This window comes from Anas acuta, chromosome 6 (assembly GCF_963932015.1).
Source record: "Anas acuta chromosome 6, bAnaAcu1.1, whole genome shotgun sequence".
Taxonomy (NCBI): domain Eukaryota; kingdom Metazoa; phylum Chordata; class Aves; order Anseriformes; family Anatidae; genus Anas; species Anas acuta.
This window is the reverse complement of record NC_088984.1, coordinates 20812857-20840201: the sequence shown is the minus strand read 5'-3', so window position 1 is coordinate 20840201 and position 27345 is coordinate 20812857. Positions and strand designations below refer to the sequence as shown.

The 27345-nt window shown below is 35.2% G+C and overlaps 1 protein-coding gene across 4 annotated transcripts in view; it reads left to right on the top strand.

Annotated features, from left to right (window-relative positions):
* TLK1 (tousled like kinase 1) overlaps positions 1-26323 on the top strand; it is a 68619-nt gene extending 42296 nt beyond the window's left edge. For all 4 annotated transcript variants that reach the window (XM_068685659.1, XM_068685658.1, XM_068685660.1 and 1 more), the window contains 11 exons: positions 712-900; positions 8127-8193; positions 11773-11870; positions 15831-15912; positions 16193-16284; positions 16371-16460; positions 17242-17411; positions 18491-18626; positions 21059-21170; positions 21458-21565; positions 24556-26323. In XM_068685659.1, the coding sequence (XP_068541760.1) occupies positions 712-900; positions 8127-8193; positions 11773-11870; positions 15831-15912; positions 16193-16284; positions 16371-16460; positions 17242-17411; positions 18491-18626; positions 21059-21170; positions 21458-21565; positions 24556-24732 (1321 nt within the window). In that variant the 3' untranslated portion in view covers positions 24733-26323. The remainder of the gene's footprint in view (positions 1-711; positions 901-8126; positions 8194-11772; positions 11871-15830; positions 15913-16192; positions 16285-16370; positions 16461-17241; positions 17412-18490; positions 18627-21058; positions 21171-21457; positions 21566-24555) is intronic.
* Positions 26324-27345: the final 1022 nt, after the last annotated feature.

Below are 27345 nucleotides of genomic sequence, written 5' to 3'. Positions count from 1 at the left end.
AAAGAAGCCAGCTGGAAGTGAGCTGCTGCAACAGGTCTTGCAGCAGAAATGGGGCCAAGGAAGAGCAGCCTGGGAGACAATTGGAGATGGTGGTAAAGTAATTATGCAGCGCATCAAAAGATATGTATTGGTAACGAGTCTGATTCACTCTTTGGATCTATATATTTGAGTAACTCACCAAGATTTTAGTTTTTGAAGGGATTGTGTAGTCTTAGCATTATGTGATTGCATAGGATGTTGATTTTTTTTAAAGACAATCTGTGTATGTGGTTTGCATAAAAGCCGTAATTGTCATAAAACCAAACTGATGAGTTGTTTATCAGGGTCAGATCAAATTCAGTATTTGGCCTCTAAAAATCAGCTACTTCCTATTGACTCTGCTGCTTTTCTTTTGACAGTACAAAACAAGGTATCTACCAGCTCAGGTGCATTTTTTTTCCGCGCAGAAATAATGTGTAATACTTTTAAATAAACAAACTGCAACAACAACAAAAAATACTTCAAACAAAAAAACTACTTCAAAATTAAATTGTGACAAAACTTATGGAAAAATCTTCCACCTAGTAAAGAATCATAGTTATTTTTCCTAAGGAACATTTTCAGATATACAGTACATTTTATTAAAAAATCTTAACTTCATCAATTTAAAAGATAGTTCTTTAAAAATGTAAAATGGTGAAACTTTAATAAAGCTTTTTTTGGGGTTTACAGGCAGCAAGAATGGGTGAATCAACAAAGGGAAGACATTGAAAGGCAAAGAAAGCTCCTGGCCAAGCGAAAGCCTCCAACTACAAATAATTCTCAGGCACCATCTGCCAATTCTGAACCCAAGCAGAGGAAAAATAAAGCTGTGAATGGGGCAGAAAACGATCCCTTTGTTAGACCCAATTTACCACAGCTGTAAGTTTAACATTTCAATCAGTCTTTTACATAAATTCTCAGATATTGTCTGTGTGAGTTCCATTCAAATAACAGCATAAAAAGACACTCAGTATATTCAGCAGCTATATTCTTACTGAGGACTTGCTGATGTTAGGGAAATTTGCACCACTGCCTATGAAGATGCCGTACAATTGCCCAATTTATTTTTGGTAGTCACCAGAGAAAGGCCTGTTCTGTATTTACGCAATGTTCCTTCTTTTTTCATAATCCAGAGGAGTCCTTATTCTGATTTCTCACTCGTGCAACGTTACTGATTTCTGTTGAACTGTTATTTGTCCACATTGATTTAGGAACCTCTTCTTCCATTAGAGATAATTTTTTTTTTTTATTTAACAGTCTTTATCTGACAGAAAAAGCTTTTTTTTTTGCCTTAGTATTTGAAAATGTGTCCGAAAAAAACAAAAAAAACAACAACAACAAAAAACTTTTTCCCCCTTCTGAATGCAGATCCTGAGTTCAGCTGTCTATTATGGTTACTGATCTATTTCACATATTGACACTTGAAATTTATTGTCATTTACACATAAAAAATTGAGGGCTATCAAAGAGTTTTCAATTCTTTGTTTTTTTGTTTTTTTTTTTCCTCCAAACAGAAGTGGTACCATCCAGGGCACAGGCAAATGTGTTCTTGACATTTAATTGAGTATTTTGAGAAGTTGCTTTTTACAGATACTAGTTACTGCCCTTGATGCTGAGAGGCTGCAGCTGATGGTGTTTTGTTTTTTTTTTTTTAAATAAAAAGTAAATAAGTAGGTTTAAAAAGACCAGTAAGTTAATATTTTTCTTTGCAGAAGTAGCCTAAGTGTGTTGCACATCATCACATGTCACCTGTCACTTGTTGGAGGTGGTAATTTATACCTCGAAGGAAGGGAACTTCTAAATTCCTTTGGTTACATCTACAAAATCATACGTTTTGACCATCAGTTTGAAGACAGCTGCACATATATGGATAATATATCATTCTTAAAGATCACATTGTGAAATTGTTTGGCTGTGACAAAAATATCAAAATATAATAGTAAGGCTGGCAATATAAGCAAATCTTGATTAGTGCTACTCGTTTTTTGGCAGAGAGCTAAAGAGTGTTCACTCAATTTGATTCTTTAGCAATACTTAGTGCGTACACTTCTTTTTGGAACATAATACTTCTGAATAGTATGGCAAAGATTACTGTCCTGTTAAAAATAATTTTTTTGTTTGAATGTGATATCTCTTGTTATTAAAAGTAACGTTTAAGGAATGAAAAATTACAGAACTTTTAATTCACTTTTAGTTTTAATTTACAGGCATGTTATCTTTGCCTGTATATAATCATTGTGTTCTTATACAGTATATGCTTCTTATGCAAGTCTCTGTATATTTCATAGTAAGAGAAAGCAAAGGTTTTTTTTCAGTTGATAATGAGATTATGAATTACTAGGATGGGCATCCAAGCAATATTTTCAGAACATTTGAGTCAGTGTGGCTCTAACCAATTCTTATTTTCAAAGTAATCAGGAAAAAAGATCTTCACTTTGAATGTGTACCCCATCAGCAAGAGAGTAGTACGTTTATGGTTGATGGGCTGATGTTAATGCTCTAGATTGTATGTGGGGCATTTTCTTGTGTAGAGACCACCTTTAAGGTTCCCCATTAATAGTGAAAGTTCATATAGTGTTTTCCACCTTTTAGGAGCTGATAATATAAATATAAAAATTTATTTTCAAATATGCAAACCAGATTTTTGTTTTAGATGCCTTCCATATGTAGCAGCTACATTGTATTCACTAGGAAATACAAATAAACATAAATAACAAAATGGTGGTAGTAGGAAGTCTGTAGTTCCCATTTCTTGTATTTGTGTAGGGAACTCTGTGTCGCTTTTTCCATTTATCATTGTCATAGAAGTTGTGTTTTGTTTATGAAGTTTGAAAACCCAACAATTACTATTTAGTACTATTTATTTGTATACCAGACAGGTGCATTTGGCCATGTTATCTTTCACGTTAAATTTCCATAAATTTGATGCTACTTTAGGAGATGATAAAATATTTACTTTGGGGAAAAATACAGAAGACGTGGCCTAATTATTAAGTAGGTCAAGGTGAATTCCTGTTAATAGACTTCTGAATAGCTTTTGGTGTTACGCAGTTTCAAATTATTTTGAAATTACTAAAAAAATTAAAAAAAAAAAAAATCATTTAATTCGGCTTAACCAGTTGTGTTAAACGGCACATGAAAATGCTTGCTGGTTGCAGAATTGCCAAGAGAAAAATCAGAATTGCCCTTTTGTGTCTAATAAAATGTTATTGAAACTGCTTTTGCCTTGAAGTATCCTAATTTGAACATAACATAATCAAGATACAAGATAGCTCGCCTTTATGATAAGCTTAAAAATTTTATTTCAAACCTTTGAGAAGGTTTTTAGTATGTCCTGAGATCACAGAATCATTAAGCCACATCATCCTCTTAGGCCTTTACTTGAAAGGGTGGTAAAAATATTTGTATTTATGATTTGTTACGATTTTATAGAGTAGTGCTGTGTGTTGATTCCTTTTTGCGTCTCAGTACAGAATTAAATATGCCTTGTGTACCTTGATAAAACAATTACTAATTCTGCTCTTCCACTTTAGAGTGGATTTGTCATCTGCTGTATGTGATTCCCTCCTATTACATCGTGCTTATCACTGTTCCTGTGTTACGTTGAAAGTAATGATCTTAATTAGTATAGCCAAATGGAAGGTGTTCTGTTATATGAAGCTAGGGAAAATACAGAGCTGCTGGGATTAATGAACTAAGGCAGTAGTAAATCAGCACAACATACATGCAACTGATCAGGCAAATCTTTTTCAAACAAACATCCTGCTAACTGTTGCTAGCAACAAGTGTCTACCTTCCTAACACTGTTTGCTTTAGAAGATGTCTCCAGCTGCAGGTATTGACAAGAGAAAATGATCTATAGCTTTGTAACAAGCAATGTTATTGAAGACTTTTCTGAAAACAGTGGTTAACTGTTTTGAAACTGACTTAAGGTGTTGCCTGTAGATATTCTTAACAAAAGCTTTTTAGTTTAGCTGGATACACCATGTTCTCTGATAAAAATGTAAAAGCAAAGTCTTTTGTATAGGTAACTTCAGTGCAAAGCGGCCATCTGTCATTACCCTGAGTGAAAGGTGATTTTGGTGTAAAGACTTCTGTGTTATTTAAACACCATTCTGATTTTCCAACATTCGTTTTGTGGCCCCAACCAAAACTAAAAAGTAGTTTCAGTTTTGTGAGATCACTTTTCTACCGAATGAAGTAACTTTATTAGTCCTATGTTAAAGCAATAAATTGAAATGTATTTCAAGAACGAAAATGTGTTTGAAATAGGGGTAGCCTTCATAGTCCTGGGAAAGTCTGTTTAAAAAATCCATTCCAAATTCCTGGTGACTTCAGGGATGATAACACTGGTCCCAACTTTTTGGAAGTAGGTCTTAATTTTTTACCAGGCAGTTGATTCTAGAAGCAGCATTTTATGTAGTGTGGGTGGTGTAGTCCTTCCTCTCCAGCTTCAGCCATGTTGGTTGTACTTAATTCCCAGCTGCCTCTTTCTCTGCTCACCCAGTTAGTCCATGAGAGTCTGCATGGGTCCTCGTCGCTGTACGTAATTTGAAAAAGAAGAGCAGAGAGAGCTGGCAAAGTTTGTTAATGTAGCTGAACAAATGCATCAGTTAGAGGGAGCATTCTGTTCTGTATGGAACAAATAAAAATATTTTCAGAAACTTTTTCAAATTGAAGTGCCAACAATGTGTCTGGGCTTTACAGGACAAGTGACAACAGCTCTTTTCCTGAGGCAGTCTCTTTCTAAGGCAGACATGGGAACAATGGAAGTGGGACATGGCAGAAAGACCTCATGGAAGGCTTGAATCGGTCAGCGTTCACTGACCATCTTTGTAGAAATTCTAGGAACTTGAATAAGTTTTGACCCAAAAAAGGAACACTTCAAAAATTGTAACCAAGAGCTTGTACTGGATGTGCAAATTGCTGTTTTGGGGCATGTCAGCATTCTGCCGTTAATGTGTATCCAGAATGATTTTTCAACTGGGAAAAGGTGGGAGGAGAGATTGTTGCAAAAGTGCCAGGCTTAATTGTCATGACAACCAAGAAGCATTTGGCCATTTTGTTTTTGTGTATGTGTGTGTTGTCGGTACCCACTGGTAAGAATGTTTTGGTCACAGAAAAAAGGTTTTGTCCTAACTTCTGAGGAAGAAGTGCAGAGGTTGGTTAGGTCTACTTGTGCATACTGTGTCGAAGGCTTATAAATTAGCCTATGAAAACATCATGAAGCTACTGGAAAGCTCATTTTTGCTAATAAAATAAATGTTTAAATCATGGTACCAAACCTCTCAGACCAGGAAGGCTGCCTGCTTTCTTCCAGTGACAAATAAATATGGCATGCCATGCCCCTACATGCCCTGATTTTCCATTTCAGTACACTTAGTGGCTGGTAGCAGCCTGTTGCTGGCCTCCATCTCTCCTGTGCGCTTCTCATCTTTGTCCTCCGTGCCTGATGAGTCCTGTGTTTCTTGGGTCGTGGGGGAGTAGCCCCTTCTGCAGGATGATGGCATCTTGTAGTTGACTTCTGCTGTCAGAAGGGGCTTCCAGTGTGATACCAGCCTGCAGAAGGCAGAGGGTAGACATAAGTGGGAGGTGGTGGAAAGCAGTCTGGTCTGGGTGTTTTCAGCCTGTGCAGTGGGCTGGTGGCCTGTGGCCAGAAAACAGACAACGTGCATGTCTTTGTACTATCTGTTATGTGCTATTTCAGCAGTATGTAGGCAAAGTATATATAAAGATAAAAAGTAATTAACCCCTGCTTTTTTAAACACATATTTCTGAATATGAGAGAATAAAGTCTTGTTTTTCATAAGTAACCTAACAAAATCCAAAGCAACTTTGTCTGTGTATAGTTGAGCATTTTATATGCCTTCCTACAAGATGCTATGGTCAGTAATGACAATTTCAAATTGCTGTGAATCATGCTGTGTCTCTAATAGAATTAGATTTGTAAGGAAATAGAAAAATAGAAAACAGTAACTTATTGGGATATAGCATGGGCACATGGAAAAAGTGACTTTGAATCTTAATGTTTTCAATATGACCTCTAACTTGTGCTCTGAGCTCAAGAGGGCTGTTTAAAAACTTTTTGGAAGGCAATAAGTGTTAGAGCTGTCCAAGCACTTTGTCATAACTCTACTTAGAGAGCTGAGGTTTAATTAAAAAAAAAAAAAAAAATCCTTTATTGTGTTATTTTTTCAGGGGATCTTTGGTTTTAGTGCTTTCAGTGTTCAGTGAAAATTCCGTAAAGTTTCATGATACACACTTTGTATTTTCAGTGTGTTTTACTTGTGATTCAGCTTTGCTAAGCCACCTAAAAATTATTCTACCTGAGAGAGACAAACATTACAAAATCTGTATTTCTGGAAATAAGTGCACAGACCTGTGATTTATACTGCACATAGGAATCTGGAAAGAAATAATACTCAACCTCATTCACATTGACATTCATTCTTTACTTTTTTTTTTTTGAGAGAGAGCTTATTCCATGTTCAAGTAGTTTGCTGTTCAAGCAGAAATATTGGAAACATGTCAGGGATGCTACTGTGAGTTGTCTAGCTTGGCCTTGATGCTGTCCTTGATAGGTCTATCATTAGAGCAGGAATTAGTGTGTTGTTTTCTTAGATTTCTTGCTGTCATTCGGACTATATGTGGAATGCCTTGCCAGCTTTCCTGTGCTATTGAGACGCTCCTTTTCACATTTGCTGTAATGCCTCCTCTTCTCCCCAGAGGAAATTTTGTCAGGAAAACAATATAAATGTTCAGTCCCAAAATACGGCTTTGAGAGATTTTCTGACTTTCCTGGAGAGAGGTGAATTTCCTCATTCCATTGTCTTCAGCATGTTTGTGGATTTCGGTTGGTTGGGATACATGGCTGCTTTTCATTCCAGTGGGGAAGAAAGATCCAGTGGGGAAGATGCAGAAAGAAAGATTAGAATCTTTAGAAAGAAGATTAAAAAAGATTCTAAATTATAATCTACTAGAAAGAAAGATTAGAATCTTTAGAAAGAAAGATTACTTTCTTTCTAAACTGGACAGGACGTGATCATGGGTGCTTTTTTCACCTGACTTGGAGTGTTTTCTATACATTTGTATAACTTACCTTCCGAGGACAGTTGATAATTCAACCTAGTAAAATGTGGACTTGGTGAAAACATATTCTGCTATTATCTTTAGCTTTGCATAATGCAAATAATAGATCTTGGCAAAGTAAAATGTGTATGCCGTCCAGCATTAGTTTTGTGCCTGTATTTGTAGGGATTTGTGTAGAAGCCATACTTTTTTCTTCCCCACCCCAATCTCTTGTCCCCCTTCATCATATACGTATGGTTTCTTCCCTAGAAGTTGAAGTGTCTTTGTTTTCTTTCTTTGTGATTTCTAAGCGGTTCTGTCCTGCATGTTTGTTGTTAGTGAGATGGATGCTGCGTGTAGTCAGTTTGTATGTTTCTTAGTTACTCATTCATATGAGCAGTCTGGATCCTCTGGGTGCTAACAGACCTCTCCTAGAAAGCCCACAGACAGTGAGGGACCTTTGAATTAATTGTAACCAGGAATCTTATCTGAAAGGAAGATGAAGAGAGAACAAGATGAAGAGTTGTATGCCAATTCAAAACTGAATTTATGGTCTCATGCAAAATGTAGTGTTAATGAACTTGGAATCTGTGGATTAGCACTACATTTTCTAAATTGTGGATCAAAAATCTACTGTTACAAATCTCATCCAGTTAGTTTCTGTATCTCCATCTCTTGGTGCATTACATGTTAGAGTTGAGAACCAAGCAATGAAGCATCAGCTGAAATACTAGGGCGGTGAGATGATTTAGAATGCATCCAGGTAATCTAACAGGCTGTCTGGGAGAACAGCTAGAGTCTATTGGGAGAGGCAGTTAATGTTCCAGAACACCAGACAAAGGCATTCTGTATGTATGTTTTCACTCTGAAATTACAAAGGTGTTCAAATGGTTCAAAAATGTACCTTTTGATAAAAAATGTACCTTTTGATACCATGGTTGTAAATAATTAGCATAAGATGCTCTGTTTACTGTAGCATTTAAGTAAGAATAGTAAATAAGTTTTTTTTTGTTTTGTTTTGTTTTGTTTTTTTTCAGTTTGACTCTAGCAGAGTATCACGAACAGGAAGAAATTTTCAAACTTCGATTAGGACATCTCAAAAAGGTATGTATATGGTCTGTTTTTTAACATTCTGGGGGCATGTCCTGAACCATGAAGACTAGTACTATTAAAATAAGGAGAGGGCTTCCTTGCCATAAGCATTGGGAGTACAAGGGAATAACAGTGAATCCTTGTAACAGAGATGTAACTGCCACTACTGATCTCATTTTAGAGTTGAGAATGTGGAGTCAACCAAATCTGATATGTAGCCTTTTTACATTTGTTTTTAATCTTTAAAAAGATCCAATGTATGGGACATGGTAGTTCTGAATAAATACCATGTTTTGATTATCTACAGTACACATTTCAGTTGTTACCAGTTAGCATATTACATGTAGTAAGAGAGAATAGAATTTTCCTAGTTTTATGGAAAACCTCCTCTCTGCCTCTTAAATGATATGTGCTGACAGATACTTTATTCCAGTTCCTGACTTCTGAAAAAAATCTAGTAATGCTTTTTTATTAAATCCATTCTAATAAATCTGTGTAATGGAGTAGTTACGATATTAACAAGCTATTGCTTATTCAAGTAAGGCTTTTGAAGAATAGCCTTTGAAAAGGAGTGACTGTTGAAGAAGGCAGAAGTATCTCAACAAGTGTGGAAGGAAAGTAACACTAAAATGTAGATATAAATGAAACTCTAGAGATAATTCAGTTTGAGTAGACAGGTATTTTATCTGCTGAGCAGTAGCTATTGAGATGTTTCATCAAAACAGGTCATTGTGTTTTTCCCCTTGAAACATGGCAAGAGTCTGTTTCTGGCTTGTTCTCTTCAGTTGTACAAATAACCTGTTACAAATCCTACTGTGATTAAATGGAGCTAGGCCACCATGTGAAAGCACTGATACTGTTGATCAAAGAATATGAAATACTTGAATCTGTGGTAAGGAATTTGCATACAAACTTGTTGGCCCTACAATGTAGACTGCCCAGTTTGCCCTTCACTATTAATGCTGTAGAAATAGCACCAGCTTCATATCAAATTCTGTTAGGAAATTTTGTATTTTTTCCCATGCTTTAACTATTTTGAAATCTATTGGAAATTTTGAGTGACTAATGAAAGAAGCTGTTCCAAATTTGTTTAATCCCCAAATTGTTTTTCACCTTTAGCATCAATGCTAAAGTATGCTCTGTATAAGAAAAAAAATTATTTGACTGAATGCCAGAGGGGAAATAAATATGATTTCTTAAAAACCAAGTTTGAATAAATCTGAAAATAATAATAAAAATACATTATTGCATTTTAATTCTTATGGGTGATACAGATTTTGTCGTTAACAAAGAAAAATATTTTTATCTTTGTACATGGATATATTCCCTAGTGCTTCATTGCTGGTTACATTTATTCTTTCCTTCTGCATATGCTGTTTTGCTGTCTGCTCCTCTTCCTTTTCACTCTCCAGATGCTTTCCTGGTGCTCTTATTTTTGGTGCCCTGTACATGCTGCCACCACCAGTTCTCTTTTTCCTTCTGCTCCCCAGGAAATTCTTTTCCAACTAGCAGCTTTGGTCCTGGAGAGAGGCTCTTGTTTTCTCACTTCCTTTTATATAGCACTGACCTGAGGCAGCTAAGCTGGTTCATTCTTGCTTAAAGGTATTCACAGCCTGAGTGTCCTAAATAACAGCTGGAAACAATGCAACCAGCCAGTTCTCTTTGGACTAACATTGGCCTATGAACCACATTTTGAGAACCACTGAATTGCATAATATATGAACAAAAAAGCCCAAAAGAGGCATAACTGATGTGTGTTTTTTTGTCAGCCTTTGGGAAGAACATAGACAATTGTGTGTGTATAAGTGTGTGGCCTTTTGGTGGGGGGGGAGAAGGGCTTGAATTCTTTATAGAAGACTAATGGGTTATGAGGAACTGCATATCATTTCAGGATATTTAATGGAAAACTGCAAGGATGAATCTAAATATGAAAAAGTTTAACGTTATATAAACAAACAAAAAAACACTTGACAGTACACATTAGGAAAAACAAATGATCCAGCTCGATTTGCTATCAGATTTAGTGTTACTTAGTCCAAATTTTAAATTATGAGGGATTTGAGTTTCTTTATTTGAATGGATGTTCATCTAATGTCTTGTTTGGGATGAGGATGGTGTGGTATTTTTTTTTGTTTGTTTGTTTGTTTTTCCCTTAGGTTATCATAGGAGAGATTCAGAATATTAACTGAAATCATCTGGTCTGGTTTCTGAATTTACTCATTTAATTAATGTATGTTCTAAGTTATATAAATACAGTTGTTGTTTCAGGATATGGTTTTACGATGTACAGTTTTTGGAAATACCATCTTTAAAGTATTTTATCTCCACTGTGCTGACTTACACCTCTATTCCCTTGTGCCATGACTTGTTGCTCTGTTGCCTTCACCAGCACTGCCAGAATGTGCAGTTACAATATAAATTGGATCAGAAAACTGATCTAGCTTCTTTCAAAAAATAAATGTTTTTTTGCAAGGCTTGCAATTTTTTTTTAAATTTTTTTATTTTTTACTTTTAAAGAAGAGATTGATTAGTTTTCCAGTCTGGTTCACCATGTACAAATAGCTGTGCCAAAATAACAAGAGATGGTGTGGGGCGCTGCTTCCACAGGCACTGCTGGGAAAAACAAAGAAAAAAAAACAAAAACAAAACATATCAAATGCAAGGCCTTCTTTCTCCTTTTCAGCTAGAATAATTCCATAATTATTAGCTTTCATGTACAGACTAATTTTGTCTCTATTTTTTTCCCCAAACTTTCAGGTCCTATAGGTACTAACTCTGAAATAAATGCAACACTTTCTACAATGTGTTTCAACGAGTATATGTTTTTTGCTTCAAGTATAAATATGCTGGTTTACACAAATTAGGCACTGTGCATTCTTATTTTTGGAGGCAGGGAGAGTCTGTAAAATCTGAATAGATACTTCAGTGCTGTTTGATACATAGCATAAAAATGACATAATTCTAAGTGCCAGGATTAGGGAATGTCCTAGGTGTATGTACTTTAGAAATTGCATTTGAAATTTTAGGCAACACATGTTCTGCATTTGTAATTTTAATAAGATAGAAATGAAAAAATCTTTTGAAATTAGCTTGGTTTTGGTGTTTTATATCAACACCTTTAGAGCACTTCTGCTGTAATGATTTATTCTTTTTTTTTTGGTTTGTGCTTCAGCCTCAAAATATTTCAGACATCTTTTCTTAATCTGCCTGTTTGTACAAAATCTGTAACTGCACGTATCTCAGTTTTTTCTTCATTGTACATCAATTTCAGACCGCTTCCCAGATAATTTCTCTCCTTGGCTGAGGTACAAAACCCAGCTGCCTCTCATTTTGAATAGCATCCCTACAGTGCAGAACAAAACTATGAACATCCCATTACCTGTGGGTTCATGGACAGAAGGTTCCTTGAAACAGGCTTTTGCCTTATCTCTCTGAATTTTTCAGGCTTTAAGAGAAAAACAGTGCTTCCAGTTCAGCAGGGTTTTATAATGTTATGTTCCTCTATTACCACTAGTATTGACACAGGGGTAAAAATATCCTTTTCAAATGGGGAGTAAATGAGCTTTTATACTTCATTCTTTTCATTTGCAGGAGGAAGCTGAAATACAAGCAGAACTTGAACGTTTGGAAAGAGTTAGAAATCTTCACATAAGAGAACTGAAAAGAATAAATAATGAGGATAACTCACAGTAAGAGATTTAATGTCTTAATTTTGCATGTCTACTTTTAATATAATGAGCTAACATCCAATTTTAGCTATAAGAAAGAAGCAGGTTGATAAATTTTTTCTTTGTTAGTTTATGTGTGTGTATATATATATATATATATATATATATATATATTTAAATCATTTAAACTTCGCCAAATAGAAAGGTTTCCAGTTTTTTAGTTAACGGTTTTATTGAATATGCAGGAAATAACATACACACACAGATTATAATGCAAGGAAGTTAAAACTTTCAAGACCATGTTACTAGGTTAAATAAAAAATCTTGTAAGGGAACCTAATGCAATTCCCTTAGCTGCCAGTAATGCAAGAAAATGGTGGGGAGGTTTGATGTCAGAGCAGAGATTTTATGATGCAGTTAAAATTAGTTTTAGTTCTATTGCACTGTAATTTACATATTGCACAGATACCTGATAGTAAAAAGATAAATGCAAAGTATTTTGAGTTCAGTTAAATGTTACTCTGTACTTCAGCTTGCATGGCAATTTATCATAACGTTGAATTGACATTTAAAATTTGCTTTAACTATGTAGATTCCAAAGTAATTACATAAGTAATAAAGTGTGTTTTCCATGGTGGAGAATACAAACATTAACACCACAGTTCCACCAGCAGTTAAAGCTGGCACTGTCGCTTGAAAGAAACCAGTTCTGCCTATCTACTGTTTCCTTATGCACTTGCCCTTTTTCTTTTCACATGCTAGCAATAGCATTTCTGTAGGGAACAGATGCTGGAAGTTGATTCGAGTTAAATTTCCAGCTCCTGTGGTTTCTTTTTCTGGATTAATTTTAACACCATATCAATCAAACTCCTGGCCTAGTTCTTTGCCCCCCATTGCACAAATGCTTATGCTGCCATGAGGAGAGAGGGCAACACGAGGGTGGAATGAGCAGCCATGGGGAAGGAAATAGCAGGACTGGGCTTATTTCTTTCTGCACTAGTAAATGTTTATGGAACAGTAGCCTTAGGACTTGAGGGCTTTAATTTCGGCTTTTTAGACACAGTAGATTTATATATACACTAAGATTTCTGAACATTAAAGCGACAAGACATGAAATTGTTTTCTACTGTTGTAATGGTCCCCATACCCTCAGGGAATACAGAAAAATTTTGTTACCATGTGGCTATAGTGCTAATTGATAGCTAAATTGATGTTGTGACATTGTTTTGGTTATGAAAAATAATGGGTGTTGATGCTTACACTTTGGTGGCAGAATATTTTCTTTTGAAAATAAATGTCCTACAACAAAATAAAAATAAACGTGTTTTTTTGCATGTTAAATGCTAAAATGCTAACCACTGTTAATCCTCAATGTTGGCATAAGAAGTTTAAAAAAAATCATTCAACAAGAAGGAATAAATACCGCAGCAAAAATTATCAGGTTGTGTGTCCGTGTAAACATTGTGTAGGAAGGGCAGGGACAAAACATGCCCAAATTAGTCCCCCTTGAAAACAGTTACAGGACATGGACAAGCACCTTTACTTCTTTTTCCAGTCAATGTTGGCATACTTTGTGATACAAAATTAAAAGCTTTCTACTTAGTGTTCATATTTTTGGGGGTTTTGGTTGGGGGGGGGAGAAGTGGCAGAGTTAGACTTGAATATTTGCCAAGTAGCCAAGCTGCAACTTACAAGTGTAATACAGAAGACAGAAGCAATGGGGAAGTCATTTAGGTCTGCAGCCCCTGCTGTCTTTTCCTAATATTACTTGGGTCTCAGCCACTTGATAAGAGTGGGTTCTGAAGTGAAGTGGCCTTTGGGTCCTGACACAAATCCTGCTGGGTTTTCAACTTCCACCTGGGGTCTGAGGCTGAGCCCTCTTTCTTGTTGAAGACTTCCCCTTCACATCACTCTACACATGCATGCATCCCTTAAGCCTCACAAACATGAAGTATTCTGCAAACTTACCTGTTTGGGGTCCCAGGCTTAACAACAGAATGTAGGAAATTTTGTATTGCCCAGAATAAAGATGAGTAAACTTGTATGTTACAACCCCACTGGGAGAATAGAACAAGTGGAGGGTAGAGGTTAAGGCTTCCCTGTCTGGGCTGAGAGCTCGTGAGATGCCGGGGCTACCTGCAGGGTGCTGGTTCTGAGTCATGGAGAGCCACACAGGGTTAGCAGAGGCAGCAGTGGAGGGAGGAGGTGGAAAGGTTCTCGCTACTGGTCCTACTAGAGGCATAGATGTCATAGAAGGACCAAGAAAACTTTAATTTTAAAATTTTCAAGAGTGGTTTGAAGAAATGGGCTACTGATAACATAACATCACTCTCATAATTATTATACCTCTAAATTTATTTAATCTGTACTGAATGTGTTGGTTATTATTTATGATTTTTAAAAAGAATCAAAACTTTAACATTCAAATATGTATTAACCTTCCTTAAGGTTTTCAATGCAGTCTAATTAGCAGCTGGCTCTAGATTTAGGAGTATAGGTATCTCATCATTGTACTGAAAATGTGATAAGATTATAGAGCCTATCAGGCTTTGTGAGGTCTATGACCCTATGAGGTCACCTGTCACTGTGAGTGAAGAGACTTGCAAACATTTGTTTTGTTCATGTCATTTACTACTAGAATTCATAAAATCTTACCTAATATTACCTAAATATTTACCTAGTTTCTTTTATCTCTGAAGAGCTCTACTAAAAATCCATATTTCAAAAGTGTAAACTCTGAAATCCCGTTTGTTATAGAAAGACAATCAAGTCACCAGCTCAGCTTACTAGGATTTTGGAAGCTGATAAGAAATGTGTTTTCATCTAACAAACCCCCAAAGAGTTCCAGCAGTTATTATCATCTGTCTCTGACTCCTTCACTATTTTTTTTTCTTCCCTGTGTTGCAAACATGAGCAGTCAGACTCTGGATGACTGTATGGAGAGATTTGTTTTGTCATCCTCACGTTTTAGCAGAGAGTGTGGTCCTTTTCTGTATCTTTCAGCATCATTTTGCATTTGGAAGGCATTTTTCCTTCCTGCTTTTGATAAGAGTATGTGCAGATACTCAGTCCTTTGGTATGTTTTCTTGTGTACTGCTGTTGGTTATTTTCTAACTTCTCAGCCTTATATAAAGTCAATTTATATATACATACATGTATATATGTAAAATAAGGAAGTATATCTTCCTTATTTGTTCCAGAAAATGGAAGCTGACATCTAACAAATTCGGCACAGCGAGCAGAGAGCCCTTGGTTCCCATCTCATTAACCTTTATGTAGAGGAAGGGTTTGGGATTTCAGCAGGATACATGTTGTAGGATGATAGGGAAGAGAACAGCAGCCCTCTAGTGATACAGGTTGCAAAGCAATATTCACCTGTGTTTAGAATATTACTGTTGGAGAGTTTCATATTTATTAGCAAAGGATAAATGAACAGATTGAAAGGGTGGAAAATGTTTTGAGTTCTTTGCTCACTTCTGATTTTTCAGACAGCCTAGAAGCAGAACTCATGCTATAGAGAGAATGCAGACTCGACTGTTATTACTGTTGCTGACATTGACAATGATCACTGTTGTTGATAGGCAGTGGTTTAGTTTCAAAAATTAAAAAAAAAAAAAGACAACGCAGAATAGTATTTTCTCTGTTGACTCATCACAAGAACAGTGTTTACAGTGAGTGGGTTAAGGGTGTTTTTCTTATCCTCACAAAAAGAAAAAAATGACAAAAGTTTGTCAGAATTGTGTGATTTGATGATGGTGTTGCGATAGCAGTTGTTTGCTGAGTAGTCGGCAAGTACTGAAATTGACTGCGTTGTATAGTTGTTCTATAAGGTTGCACATAGGGAAATATTATTCAGCGTGTTAGATATCACTAATAGAGAAGTTCTGTTTGAGCTGCTTGAAAAGTAATACTAAGAGATTTACATTTTAGGCTATGACTGTGTACCTTAAACAGAATTAAATTATTATTTTTTCTTTCAAGGTTTAAAGATCACCCCACGTTGAATGAACGGTATTTGTTACTCCACTTACTTGGCCGAGGTGGCTTCAGTGAAGTATACAAGGTAGAGTGTGTTTAGTCTGCTAAATCTAATGTTTGAGTCATATATTTTTGTACATCGAAATTTGGGGACTGGGGCAGAGGGGTGGTGAGGGATCTGAATAAACAGGAGGATTTTAACATGGTGGTGTACTCTTTAAACAGAGGTTGAACAAACTCCTTTATTAATGCGTGGAAGGAGTTAGCAGTACAGTAGACATGAGAATTACATGACAGTTTTTTTCCTTTCTGTTGGGTGTTATTTTTGGTTATAACTTTCCCATATTTGTGGGTTTCTTTTTTAGGCTTTTGATCTTTATGAACAAAGATATGCTGCTGTGAAGATTCACCAGCTTAACAAAAGCTGGAGAGATGAAAAGAAAGAAAACTACCACAAGTAAATATTAATGACTTACGCTTCGTATGTTAAATTGAATAGTGTTTTATTGATTGTGGAAGATTAATGTATCCATCTTCTTTTAGACATGCCTGCAGAGAGTATAGAATACACAAAGAACTGGATCACCCCCGGATAGTTAAACTATATGACTACTTCTCCTTGGATACAGATACGTACGTACATGAAATAAGTATTTCCTAAAACTTGACGAGGATTGTTAGTATTGTATAAACAGAAATGAAGAATATTTGAACAAAAAGAATATGTTCTTGCTTTCAGCCAAAATGTTTAGGGTTTTCTTAGGGTGACATCAGAAAACAAACAAAAACAACAAACGAAAAAACAACATGAGTTTCAGAATTTTGTATCGGATAAATATTGCAGACCTTCTATAAAGTGATGTAAACACCGTTTTGTAACACCTGACTAGCAAACTCTACAGGGTGTTCAGAGGATGAAAGGGAATATACAGTGTTATAATGCTGTTGGGCAGAGCAAGGGCTGCTGGAGGGCAGCCCGGAAATGCTGTAGCTTAAGTTTCCAAGACTAGATACCATCAGGAGCCTTGGTAGCCTGAGTGTGGCCAATGGTCACTGGGCATGAAATTTTGTGTCACAATAACAAATATATCTTTTCTACAGAGAAATATGACTGCATAAATAAGTGTGAGTTGGGTTGGTAGGGGTTTTCTGTTTGTTTTGTTTTGTTTTTCATACTTTATCTCTCTCTCTTTAGTAGGGATGCATTTTCCTGTTTGGTGAATATAAAATGTTCTGATTGATGTCAGATTTCATAAGTAATGGTTATGCCTTGTGTTTGACTAACAATTTCACTCATATAGTTTAATATTCAGGCAGCCGTTGTTAAGCTTGTCCATATCAAACTAGGTTGTCATATCTCTGATCTTGTAGTTCGATACATCATTTAATTTTGTCTCTCTAAATTCTGCCCTAGGTTTTGCACGGTGTTAGAATACTGTGAAGGCAATGACTTGGATTTCTATCTCAAGCAACATAAATTGATGTCAGAGAAGGAAGCTAGGTCCATTGTAATGCAAATAGTAAATGCACTACGGTATCTCAATGAGATCAAGCCCCCTATTATACACTATGATCTTAAACCAGGTAAATGAGGAATGATAAAATTGAAAATGTCAGCCCCTTTTTTATCCTTATTTTATTTGTAATTCATGATTGAAAATACCAAAATTATCTTCTGTATATCAGGTTTATTTTAATCAACTGAAAAATGGGTATTTCTCTTTCTGATTTTATTATAAAAATCAAATGCCTTTTCTTTAGAAAAATGTCTGTAGTAACTTTTCTCCTTTGTATTATTTTGATTTCGCTTTGTAGGAAAAAATCATAGACCACATAGATATGTCCATTAGCATTTACAACGTAAGCAGATAAGATCATTAATTGGCTCAGTCCTGTCTGATCATGGTGTAATGCTGATTTGTAAATAATTTTTCCCTTATGTATTTCTTAGCCTGTAAAGGATTAAAACAAGTAATCAATCACTTTCTGCAGCTGAGGATAAGCATTTCCAACCAGGACTTTACAGAACTTTTTTTTTTTTTTTTTAAACGTTGGGTCTAGTAGTGCCAGGCTGTTCGGTTGCTACTATGTAGTAAGTTGTTCGTATAGATTTCTATTATGGAATAATAGCTTTCATATTATGGCATTGTGCCAAATGTATTCTTAGTCTCCTTATTTTTTGTTCTCTTTTTAGAGGAACCTCATCAAATAACTTCTGTATCAAGAAATTGCTGTACAACTCTAACACATGGAGTTAGATTCTTAGCACATTATTGCAATAATGTCTTGGCACTATTTTGTGTCATATGCAAACCCTGAAATGTGTAGGGTAGGATTTGTTTTGCACATAAAAATATGGAACTTCATTATGACTAGTATACTGCTACACTTTGCGGTTTCCTCAGTGTCCAGCTAGCTCCCAGTTGAGGGAGCCATTTCAGATGATGATGATAACCTAGAGAGTTCCTGAGACTGCACTAAAATGTGTCATAGTCAAGTCACTCTAGACCTGAGGATATACAAATGATGTAAAGTTGTCACTGACCCCTCATTAAGTTGAATGTTCCTGAGAATTGAGTGGAGTTTTGAAAATTAAGAATTCTGATAGCTTTTTTTGAGCTTTATAAAAAAGTGAAACAACTTTTTTTCCTCCTCCTGTTTAGGTAATATCCTTCTTGTGGATGGAACAGCATGTGGAGAAATAAAAATTACTGATTTTGGTCTGTCCAAAATAATGGATGATGATAGCTACGGTGTGGATGGAATGGATTTAACTTCCCAGGGAGCAGGAACTTATTGGTAATGCCTGGTTTGATTTTATTGTTCAGACTCTGGGTCATTGTTCAGACTTAAGAAATGGTTTAATAGCTAATTCCTGTAGATAGCTAGGATTAAAAATACTCACATGGGTGACAAAGATTCTTATGCAGTATGGTGGATCTTGATATTCTCAAATATGACAGGATGATGCCGTAAAGCGAAGTAGGATAAAAGTATATATACAATGTGGAAAAGATCTGTGTGATTGATAAATATGGTTTCCCAGAAGAAGCAGGTGTTTAATCTTTGGCTGCAGGTGCTTGAAGACGTTTGACAGAGCTGTGATGATTAAGTGTGGGTGCTTAGTCTTTGGAAATCTTAGAGCAGGGATTACCAGAAGGTAATGTCCTTAGGACAAAAGAGCATTTACTCTTTCATCCTAAAGGTTAATGAGAGCTCAGCAGCTGTGACTTGTTTTCTGTGTACCCACATGCTTATCCCAAAACCTGAAATTTTGGAGCTGCCTAGAGAATAGGAATGACAAAAAAACCATTTTGTTGCTTACAGAAAAGCTGTTTTTCGAATTCACTTTCTGAAGATGCGCCTTCTTTTTGGCACAGTAGCTCTTTGGGCTTGGGTGCATGGTGGTTGTGTCAGGGTGACTGAAGTAGAAGCCTACATAGACCATGTTATTACTTTGTGAATTCATTTGCTCTTTTTCTCCTTGTTTCTGCCTGTAGCAAGAATACAGTCTGAAGCTGAAACCTAACTGTAAACAGAGAAGCCAGTGTCGTTCCTCTTTAATATTGCATTTTTCCCATATTTGAAAGTTGTACATAACATTTTTTCTATTTTCCTTCAGAATTTTTAGGAAAAAAAAAGCATACTCATTCAGTAACTAAAATGTGTATGTGCTGTGAAAAGACAATTATTCCAGTTAAAGCATTTTGGAAGTGTTACACTGTTTTGCTATTTTCCTTAATATTCCACCTACTTTAACGTTAAGTATTTAACTGTAGGAACACGATTCAAAGATTTTTTCTGTTGGATTTCATCTAAAATAACACATGCACTGGCAGTGCTGTGAACTGGGAGATCAAAAATGGTCTTTGAGCATTAGGGATTTGTGATGAATCACTTTTTATGAGCCCAAAATCTTCGTTAAGGAAAGTTTTGAGTGAGTTAGATGTGGGAATCTGTCTGTGTGAAGCCAATCACACAAATTTAGTAGTATAGTACTGGGAAAGATACTTTCAGTCATTAGGTCCAGTTACCTCTCCTTCCAAGTAGTCAGGTCACATAATATATTCTGTAAACTTAGTCGTTTGTATTGAATTTAGTGCTTTGTCCCTAATAATCTGATTTGAAGTCTGTTCTGTAACCTCAGTTTTATGATCATTAGAAACCTAATCTTCTAATTTACATCCTGTGTTTACTTGTAGCCAGTTTATACTTGTTTGTTCCTGCACCAACAGTGTTCTCCTCTGAAATAGGTTGTTTCCCTTCCTGATAGAGTAATTGCTCTATTGTGTTTTTATATTCTTTGGTTTTTCTCTGAGTTGGAGGCTTTCCATCTTCAGATCATCTCAGTAGTTTTTCTCTGCACTTGAATCAATTCAAGACCATCTATCTTTTAATGTTACAATCAGAATTGCACACCAGTATTCCAGAATAGATTTTGTGATGTTGTGTGAAATTAATATTCATGTTGCATTCTTCTCATCTTTCTGCTTATTTCCATTTTTACAAACATTCCTTCAAGATTTTTTCTAAAAACTTATATGCTGTTGATGAAAGAATGTCTGGTCTGTAATTGCTGTAATAGGTTTTTAAACATTTTTAAATTTTGAATATTACAGTCATTAATACTTAACTGCCCTCAGCTTGATAATTTGGAAGATTTATTTGTTTTTTAAAGGAGAATCCATTTCACTAGTTCTTTCCTAATTCAGAGATGGCATAGGAACTTACTCAACTTTCAGCCTTTTTAATACGGCTTCATGCAGATTGTAGGAATGGAAATAAGTGACCTTTGTCTACCATATACCTCTCTGATTAATGTCATCATTCTTACTGAAAACTTAGGTAAAGTATCTGTGAAGCCACATGTATGTTAGCTATGACTCCTACGCAGGCCTTGCTGTAAAATGCCCTGTATAGCTTTCATTTTTTCTCATGCTGAAAGAGGAAGAAGGCATATATTTAACCTAGGATCCCAATACTTGAAAAACAAATGATGATTAGTGGTTTAGTAGGTCAAGAATAGGCCCTCTGTTTGAAAGACTACGCAAAAAATTGTAACATCAGTTCTGAAGGGTGTGTGAAGTGTTGGAATGAGATCATAAGGTAACTGTACAGTTGTCAAAAAATCAGAGGTGGTATATGAAGCATTTGTAGAATCGCATATTTGAACAAGTTCTAGTGATTGCATACGTGTACTTGCTGACATTTAGGCACATTTTGTTTTTCAGGTACTTGCCTCCAGAGTGTTTTGTAGTTGGCAAAGAGCCCCCAAAGATTTCTAATAAGGTTGATGTATGGTCAGTTGGAGTAATCTTTTTCCAGTGTCTTTATGGTAGAAAGGTAAGGAAAACATTGCTTGAAAATCTTAAAGCTTTAGTGTAAAATGCCTGTTTCCAGTAGACTTTGAACAATGGTTATAAAGATGTGAATATATACAGAAAATGACTTGTAGTTTTATCTGGCATGCATTAATATTGCAAGAAATGTAGAAAATTTTGACAAGAACTTTTTAATTTTATAAATGGTTAGAAATTTATATCACCACTGTAACAACTTACTGTGGTATAAATATTTATGAATCAAAATAGTTGGATATTCATGCAGAAAATCCTGTGCTTATTTTTCAGCCATTTGGCCATAATCAATCACAGCAAGATATCTTACAAGAAAATACAATATTAAAAGCCACAGAAGTTCAGTTCCCTGTCAAACCTGTTGTAAGCAATGAAGCCAAGGTAAGATTTCATACAATTGCAGGGTAACGGTTAAAACCTGTCACTTATTTTTGAGGATTCAGCTATAACATTGCTCTTAAGTAAAGAATGCTCCGGGATACAGTAATTAAATATATAGGAAACTATACTGGAGGACTAATATTTTCATGTTTTAATTTCATCAAACTTATTTTAAGAATTCTTAAAATTTTGTCTTGAAAGCAAGACCTTACAATCCAATTTTTTCTTGTGAAGTAGACATTCTCTAAAATCACCTGCTTTGCTTTTTTGCAGAAGACCTTAACTGTCTCACTAAAAGTTCTTAAGAAATACTTCTGCAAACAGTAGAAAGCTCTTTCTGAAAATAGTGAATGTTTATTCTCCCCAGCCTTACTGGCTTAAAGAACTATTTGACTACTGAATACCTGGAGAGTGTGCCTGCCAACATTCTTCCCCTTGAAAGGTCATAGTATGTGTGTATGAACTTAAATCTGAGTTTAGAAACACAAAATCTTACAATTAAAATATTTCAATGATGATTTGAGAAAGAAGACTAATTAAATAGTTGAACAGCCTTAACAGTATGGATGGCAATATTTTCTGTATTTGATAATATTTTTGTTTTGAAAAATTTGTAGTATCAAACTCATGTACAGACTAGCCATTAAAAGAACAGATTAATACGTTTTCCAAAACGGCTGCCGTGAGTATCTATAACAAACCCAATTCTGTGAATACGGAGTAAAGCATTATATATGAGTTGTTTGTAAAACTGTCCTGATTTCTAAAAAACTAGTGGAGATATGCAAAAGTGATTCTCTCATTGGGAGGGGAAGAAAAAAAGAATAAAAAAAAAAGCCAGATTAATATAATAAATATATATATTATAATATATATAATACTATGGTTTGGGACACAAGCTGCAAAGAATTTAGGGATGTTAAGACAATTCAGCTTCTCAAGATTAAATTGAAAGAAAACACAGCTCTAGATGAAGTAGGTTTCCCAAAATAATAGGTCATTTCAGTTCATAAACCTATTATTAAAAATTGTGGTATGTTTATGATGAATATATTTTCTAGAAGTTTGATTTGAAGTTACAATTGTGAAAATTTGTTTGAAGAACTAGTTTTTCCTGTGTTCGTGTGTGTGTTTTGTTTGCTTTTTGGTTGATTTTTTTTTGATTCATTTGTTCCACTTTTGGGAAGTTTTTTCACCTCGTGTCCCTTACAACACAGTTGTAAGTGACAGACAAGCATACTATAACTGATACCATTACATCCTAGTGGCTTACATCTCTGTCTTTTAACTCTGCATTTTTTGTTATTAGTATTGCTTTTGTAGAGGATGTCAGGAGAAACTAGACAATTCAGCATGGTTCTCTTATAGAATTAATGACTTATTTTACATCCTTTGTGTTCCATGTTCTGTTTGTTTGAAAAAAAAGAGTAAGAGTAGAGAACATTTAAAGTTTATTAACACTGTCATGATAGCTGTAAAAGAGAGGGAAATGTTTAATCTCTGGTGGAAATACTATAAAACAATTTCAGATCAACTTGTAAATTTGAACTGTTCATGATGACTGTGCAGAATCTAAATTGTCTCTTGGATTTACAGGCCTTGTAGTTGGAAAAGAACAACTTCTAAACTGAAATTTTGATTTGGAAAATACGGGTATTAAATAAATATGGAATCTGAAATGACACTGATTTTTCAGATTGTCCTTTGATCCTTGACACTTTTTCTTATTTTGTGCAGTGTTCTGCTTTACATTACAGTAATATCTGCAGTGCCACAGAAGTGTTAAGTATTCTATGAAAATTTTAGAAACAAAATGTTAACCTGAGAACCATGCAAGTAATTGTTAACAGCTCATTTGATAGGGATTAATTAAGAAGCGATTGATTAAAATCCATAATGTCCAAGAATGTGTGCATATATGTTAAGATGTGTATGATTTTTATTTTTTAACTTATTCATGCTGGATATGAAGTGCTTGAAGTAAATTCTAACAGGATTCTTTGGAACATGTATGAGAGATGAGTTTTCCTTTAATCTTCAATTTTTAATTGGAGCGAAGAACAAACAACTGAACAGATTTATCGAGAAAAGATATGTAATTCTTTTCAATTAAGTTCTAAATTAAGTAATGATGTGCTAATCAGTTCTGTAGCAATAAAAAGGATTTTCTATCATTAAATGTTGAAGCCCAAGTTCCCAAGTGACTGAATGTTCTGTGTGTACTAGACGTGAGACTTGACAGAAACTTTCATTGTAAAATAATTGACTGACATTGTATGGGCCTACATGAAGGATAGTATATTGTCTCAAGAGTGTTCTAGAAGCTAGAAGATTTTTTTTCAATTCATCTGGTTTAAAATATAGAATTGAGTGTTCTCTGGCAGAGAAGTTCCAGCTAGGTACTGATTTCATAAATAGTCTATTGGTTATTTAATACCAATTGAATGTGGCAACAACCGGCTGTCAAAATTCACATTTTTGCTGTATTCAGTCATGGCACACGAAAATGCCTTTTTCCAAGGGCAAGCTAAAGCACTGAAGTTTTGTCCTGCATCTTCCATCTAGTCTTCATCTACTGCATTGCTGAATGGTTTAAGAAGTTCTGTGGAGCTCCTTCATACTTTTTCAATCCTCTGACATTTGCTTTTAGCTTTAACTAAGCTGTTCAGGGATAACACATGCAGAATTCTCACTGTGTGAGCTGCTAACATTTTACTTGTAAATGTAGTTCCTGTTTTTTTGTCTGAACATGGAAATACATATTTGAAGTGTGATTATTTTAAGCCAATTAGGCTTTTTTTTTTTCTGCTGCAACATACTCTGTTTTTCATTGGATTCAGTAGTGAAATGTTAGGCTGTCTTTGAACTGAATTATATAAGAACAAAAGATAATATTCAAAACTAGTTTATCTGTGAGGACATGTTTCTTTGCTTGTAAGCAGATGTAATTATTTGGAATGGTATTGTAATTTTTTATATTCCTTTTCTAGGCCTTTATCAGACGCTGCTTAGCATACCGAAAAGAAGATAGATTTGATGTCCATCAGCTGGCTAATGATCCTTATCTTCTGCCTCATATGAGGAGATCAAATTCTTCAGGAAACTTGCATATGACTGGGCTAGCAGCATCCCCTACACCACCTACTTCAAGCATTATTTCGTACTGAAATTTCTCCATTTGAGGAATGGCATGATACCTTTGTGTAGTTTCCAGATGCAGACTTGAGCTTGAGAGCATTTGAGTGTTTTTACGCAGGACAAGTTTGATAACTGTGTTTTCAGACAGAAGTCCTCCTACATAGTGTCATTTGTATGATTGGAATGGATCATGGACTGTGAATAAATGTACCCTTCAGAGAATAACCTTTAAACATTGAAGGATGACACTGCCTGTTGCACACTAACAGGTATACTGTGTTTAAGACTGAAGAAAAGGTTTTTAGTTTTTTCTGGGGAACATTGTAAATAATCTTTTTAATACTTAAAGTACATTTGGTTGATACTGGAAAGTTCTAACAGGAAGGGTAGTTTTTCATTATTTAAATTAAAAAAAAAAAAAAAGAAGGTAATGAGCAAATTTAAAAACACAGGAGAAAAATCTGTGCCTGGTTATAAACTAAATAAACTGCCATGTATCCAAGACATTGATCTTTTGAAACCAAAGTAAGAAGTGCAGGAAGGTCAAAGCTATGTTCTATATCGGATTCTTCAGATAAAATTATAGTATTTTATTTGGCAGCTCAGGCTTGTACCTCCAAAAATGTGGTGTTCTTTCACAGAATTTTGATTGGAAGGTGATAGGGAATTCCCGGTACTTATTTCTCAGATAGGTTGCTAATTTTGAAATAGACTCAGTTTTCTAAAAATACTATACTTGCTGTGGTATTGAAACTTGTGAAATTTTTCCAGGCCTCTGATAAAAGCAAGCAACAGTATGAAACCAAATGCAAACAGGTCATGTATAATGTTCTATGCAGGAATAATGATAAATTCCCTTCTAGCTCTATTGTAAATTGTTGTACAGATGTCACATTTTCAGTTAAATTTCAGCAACTTATTCCTGTACAAATGTTTAAAGTATGGCTTTTTCTAATTGGATATTGTATTTTTTTTAAGTCTCCCTCAAAGCGCTTTTAATTGCTGCTAAACGCTGTTGCTTTTACTTTCGCAAAAGAATCAAATGACCTCCTTAAGGTGCAAGTCAACTGTACGTTATAGAGAGACTGAGTAGGTAATTTGTTAACAATCAAGGCATGTAAAACAGATCTGTGTTGGCAATATACAGTACAGTTCTTTAAGTCAGTTTATTGCGCTCCTAACCTGTCGAGCGCATCAATACTAGATGTAGAAGTTGCTCATGGCTATTCTCTATTTCTGGAAGTTCCTATCAACAAGGAAATGTTTCTTGTGGCTTGTACAGATATTTTAAAATGTGAAACATTTTCTAACTGCCTTGTATGGTAGAAATTTATTTTTCAGAACAGCATATCTCTCTCCCATTTGCTATTCTTTTTACTGTCCCATTCTGGATGCTGAATACCTATATGTAATTTTGTCCATGTTTCAGAAAAAGGAGGCTGTATTACCACAGGTTTTCATTTAGTATTGTACAGTTAAACTGTTGCTCTTGTTTCTGATGTTGCAAGCCATTTTGTTTTCATTGTATATAAAGAAACATTAACTGTCTCTTTAAGATGCTGCTGAAATTGTAGAGAATGTAGCCAAAACAGTAATAAACAATGACAGTTGAAATTTCAAGGTTTTCATTGTATGTTTTTGCATTTCAACAAAGGGCAAATCAGTTTACCATATCACTGAGCTACATGTAGCTATTAAAAGCAGGCTCTCTTCAATTACAAAGGGCTAATAATACAATAATTCATTCAAGTAACGTTAGGGCTGAAAGGGGAGAATTCCATAAAACTTCAGGCGTCTGTCATAATGAAGTAACCAATGCATTATTTCATTGACTAGACCTCACAAAAACAATGTCAAGTATTTCAGTAGGTCTTTATGGATTTTTTTAACCATAGGATAAAGTTAGACTCAATGACGTGTACTGCCTTCACATTACACCGGAGTGCTGGGACTGCACCCTTTTCATCATCTACAGGGTGAAACCAAGGAGTCTTTTGCTGCATTGTCAAAGTGCAGGGTTCAAGAAATGTGCTATAGCTGCACACTTATGTGAGATTTCATTATTTCTTACTCTGCGTGTGTCAATCTCAGGAGTTAAAGACTATTTTGCCTAAGGAAAAATGTAGGATTGTGTTAACTATATTTATTTAACTGGAATGTATTGTGGTAACTTCTAGTTTATTGAAGTTCAGCAGTATGTTAGAGAACTGCTTAAGTAACTAAAAATTGTATAGCTACCTAAAGATAAGGGAGATTATGCATTGTACGTGCAGACTTGTTTTTCTTGTTAGCATCTGGGAATATAGCCTGTTGTGGCTGAATACATGACACTCCAGCTTGACAAATACATACTTCTGAAATCTAAGCACTCATTTTTAGTAAGTTTCCCCATAGAAATAAAGAAGAGTCACCATCTCATCTTTTGAAAGAAAGTTGCAAGATTTTTGCCTCCAAAGAACAGTCGTGTTTGTGTACAATACCATCAATAAAAGTTTTTTATTCCCATGTGGAGTCGCTCTGTGGTCACAAGAAGATGTCCAAGTTAGAGTCTTCAGTGCCTAAGATTCGGCAATTTGTGCTTGGGATAGAAGTACCCCTGAGGCCGAATCTAAAGGCCTGAATTACTGCAGGTTGTCAAGAAA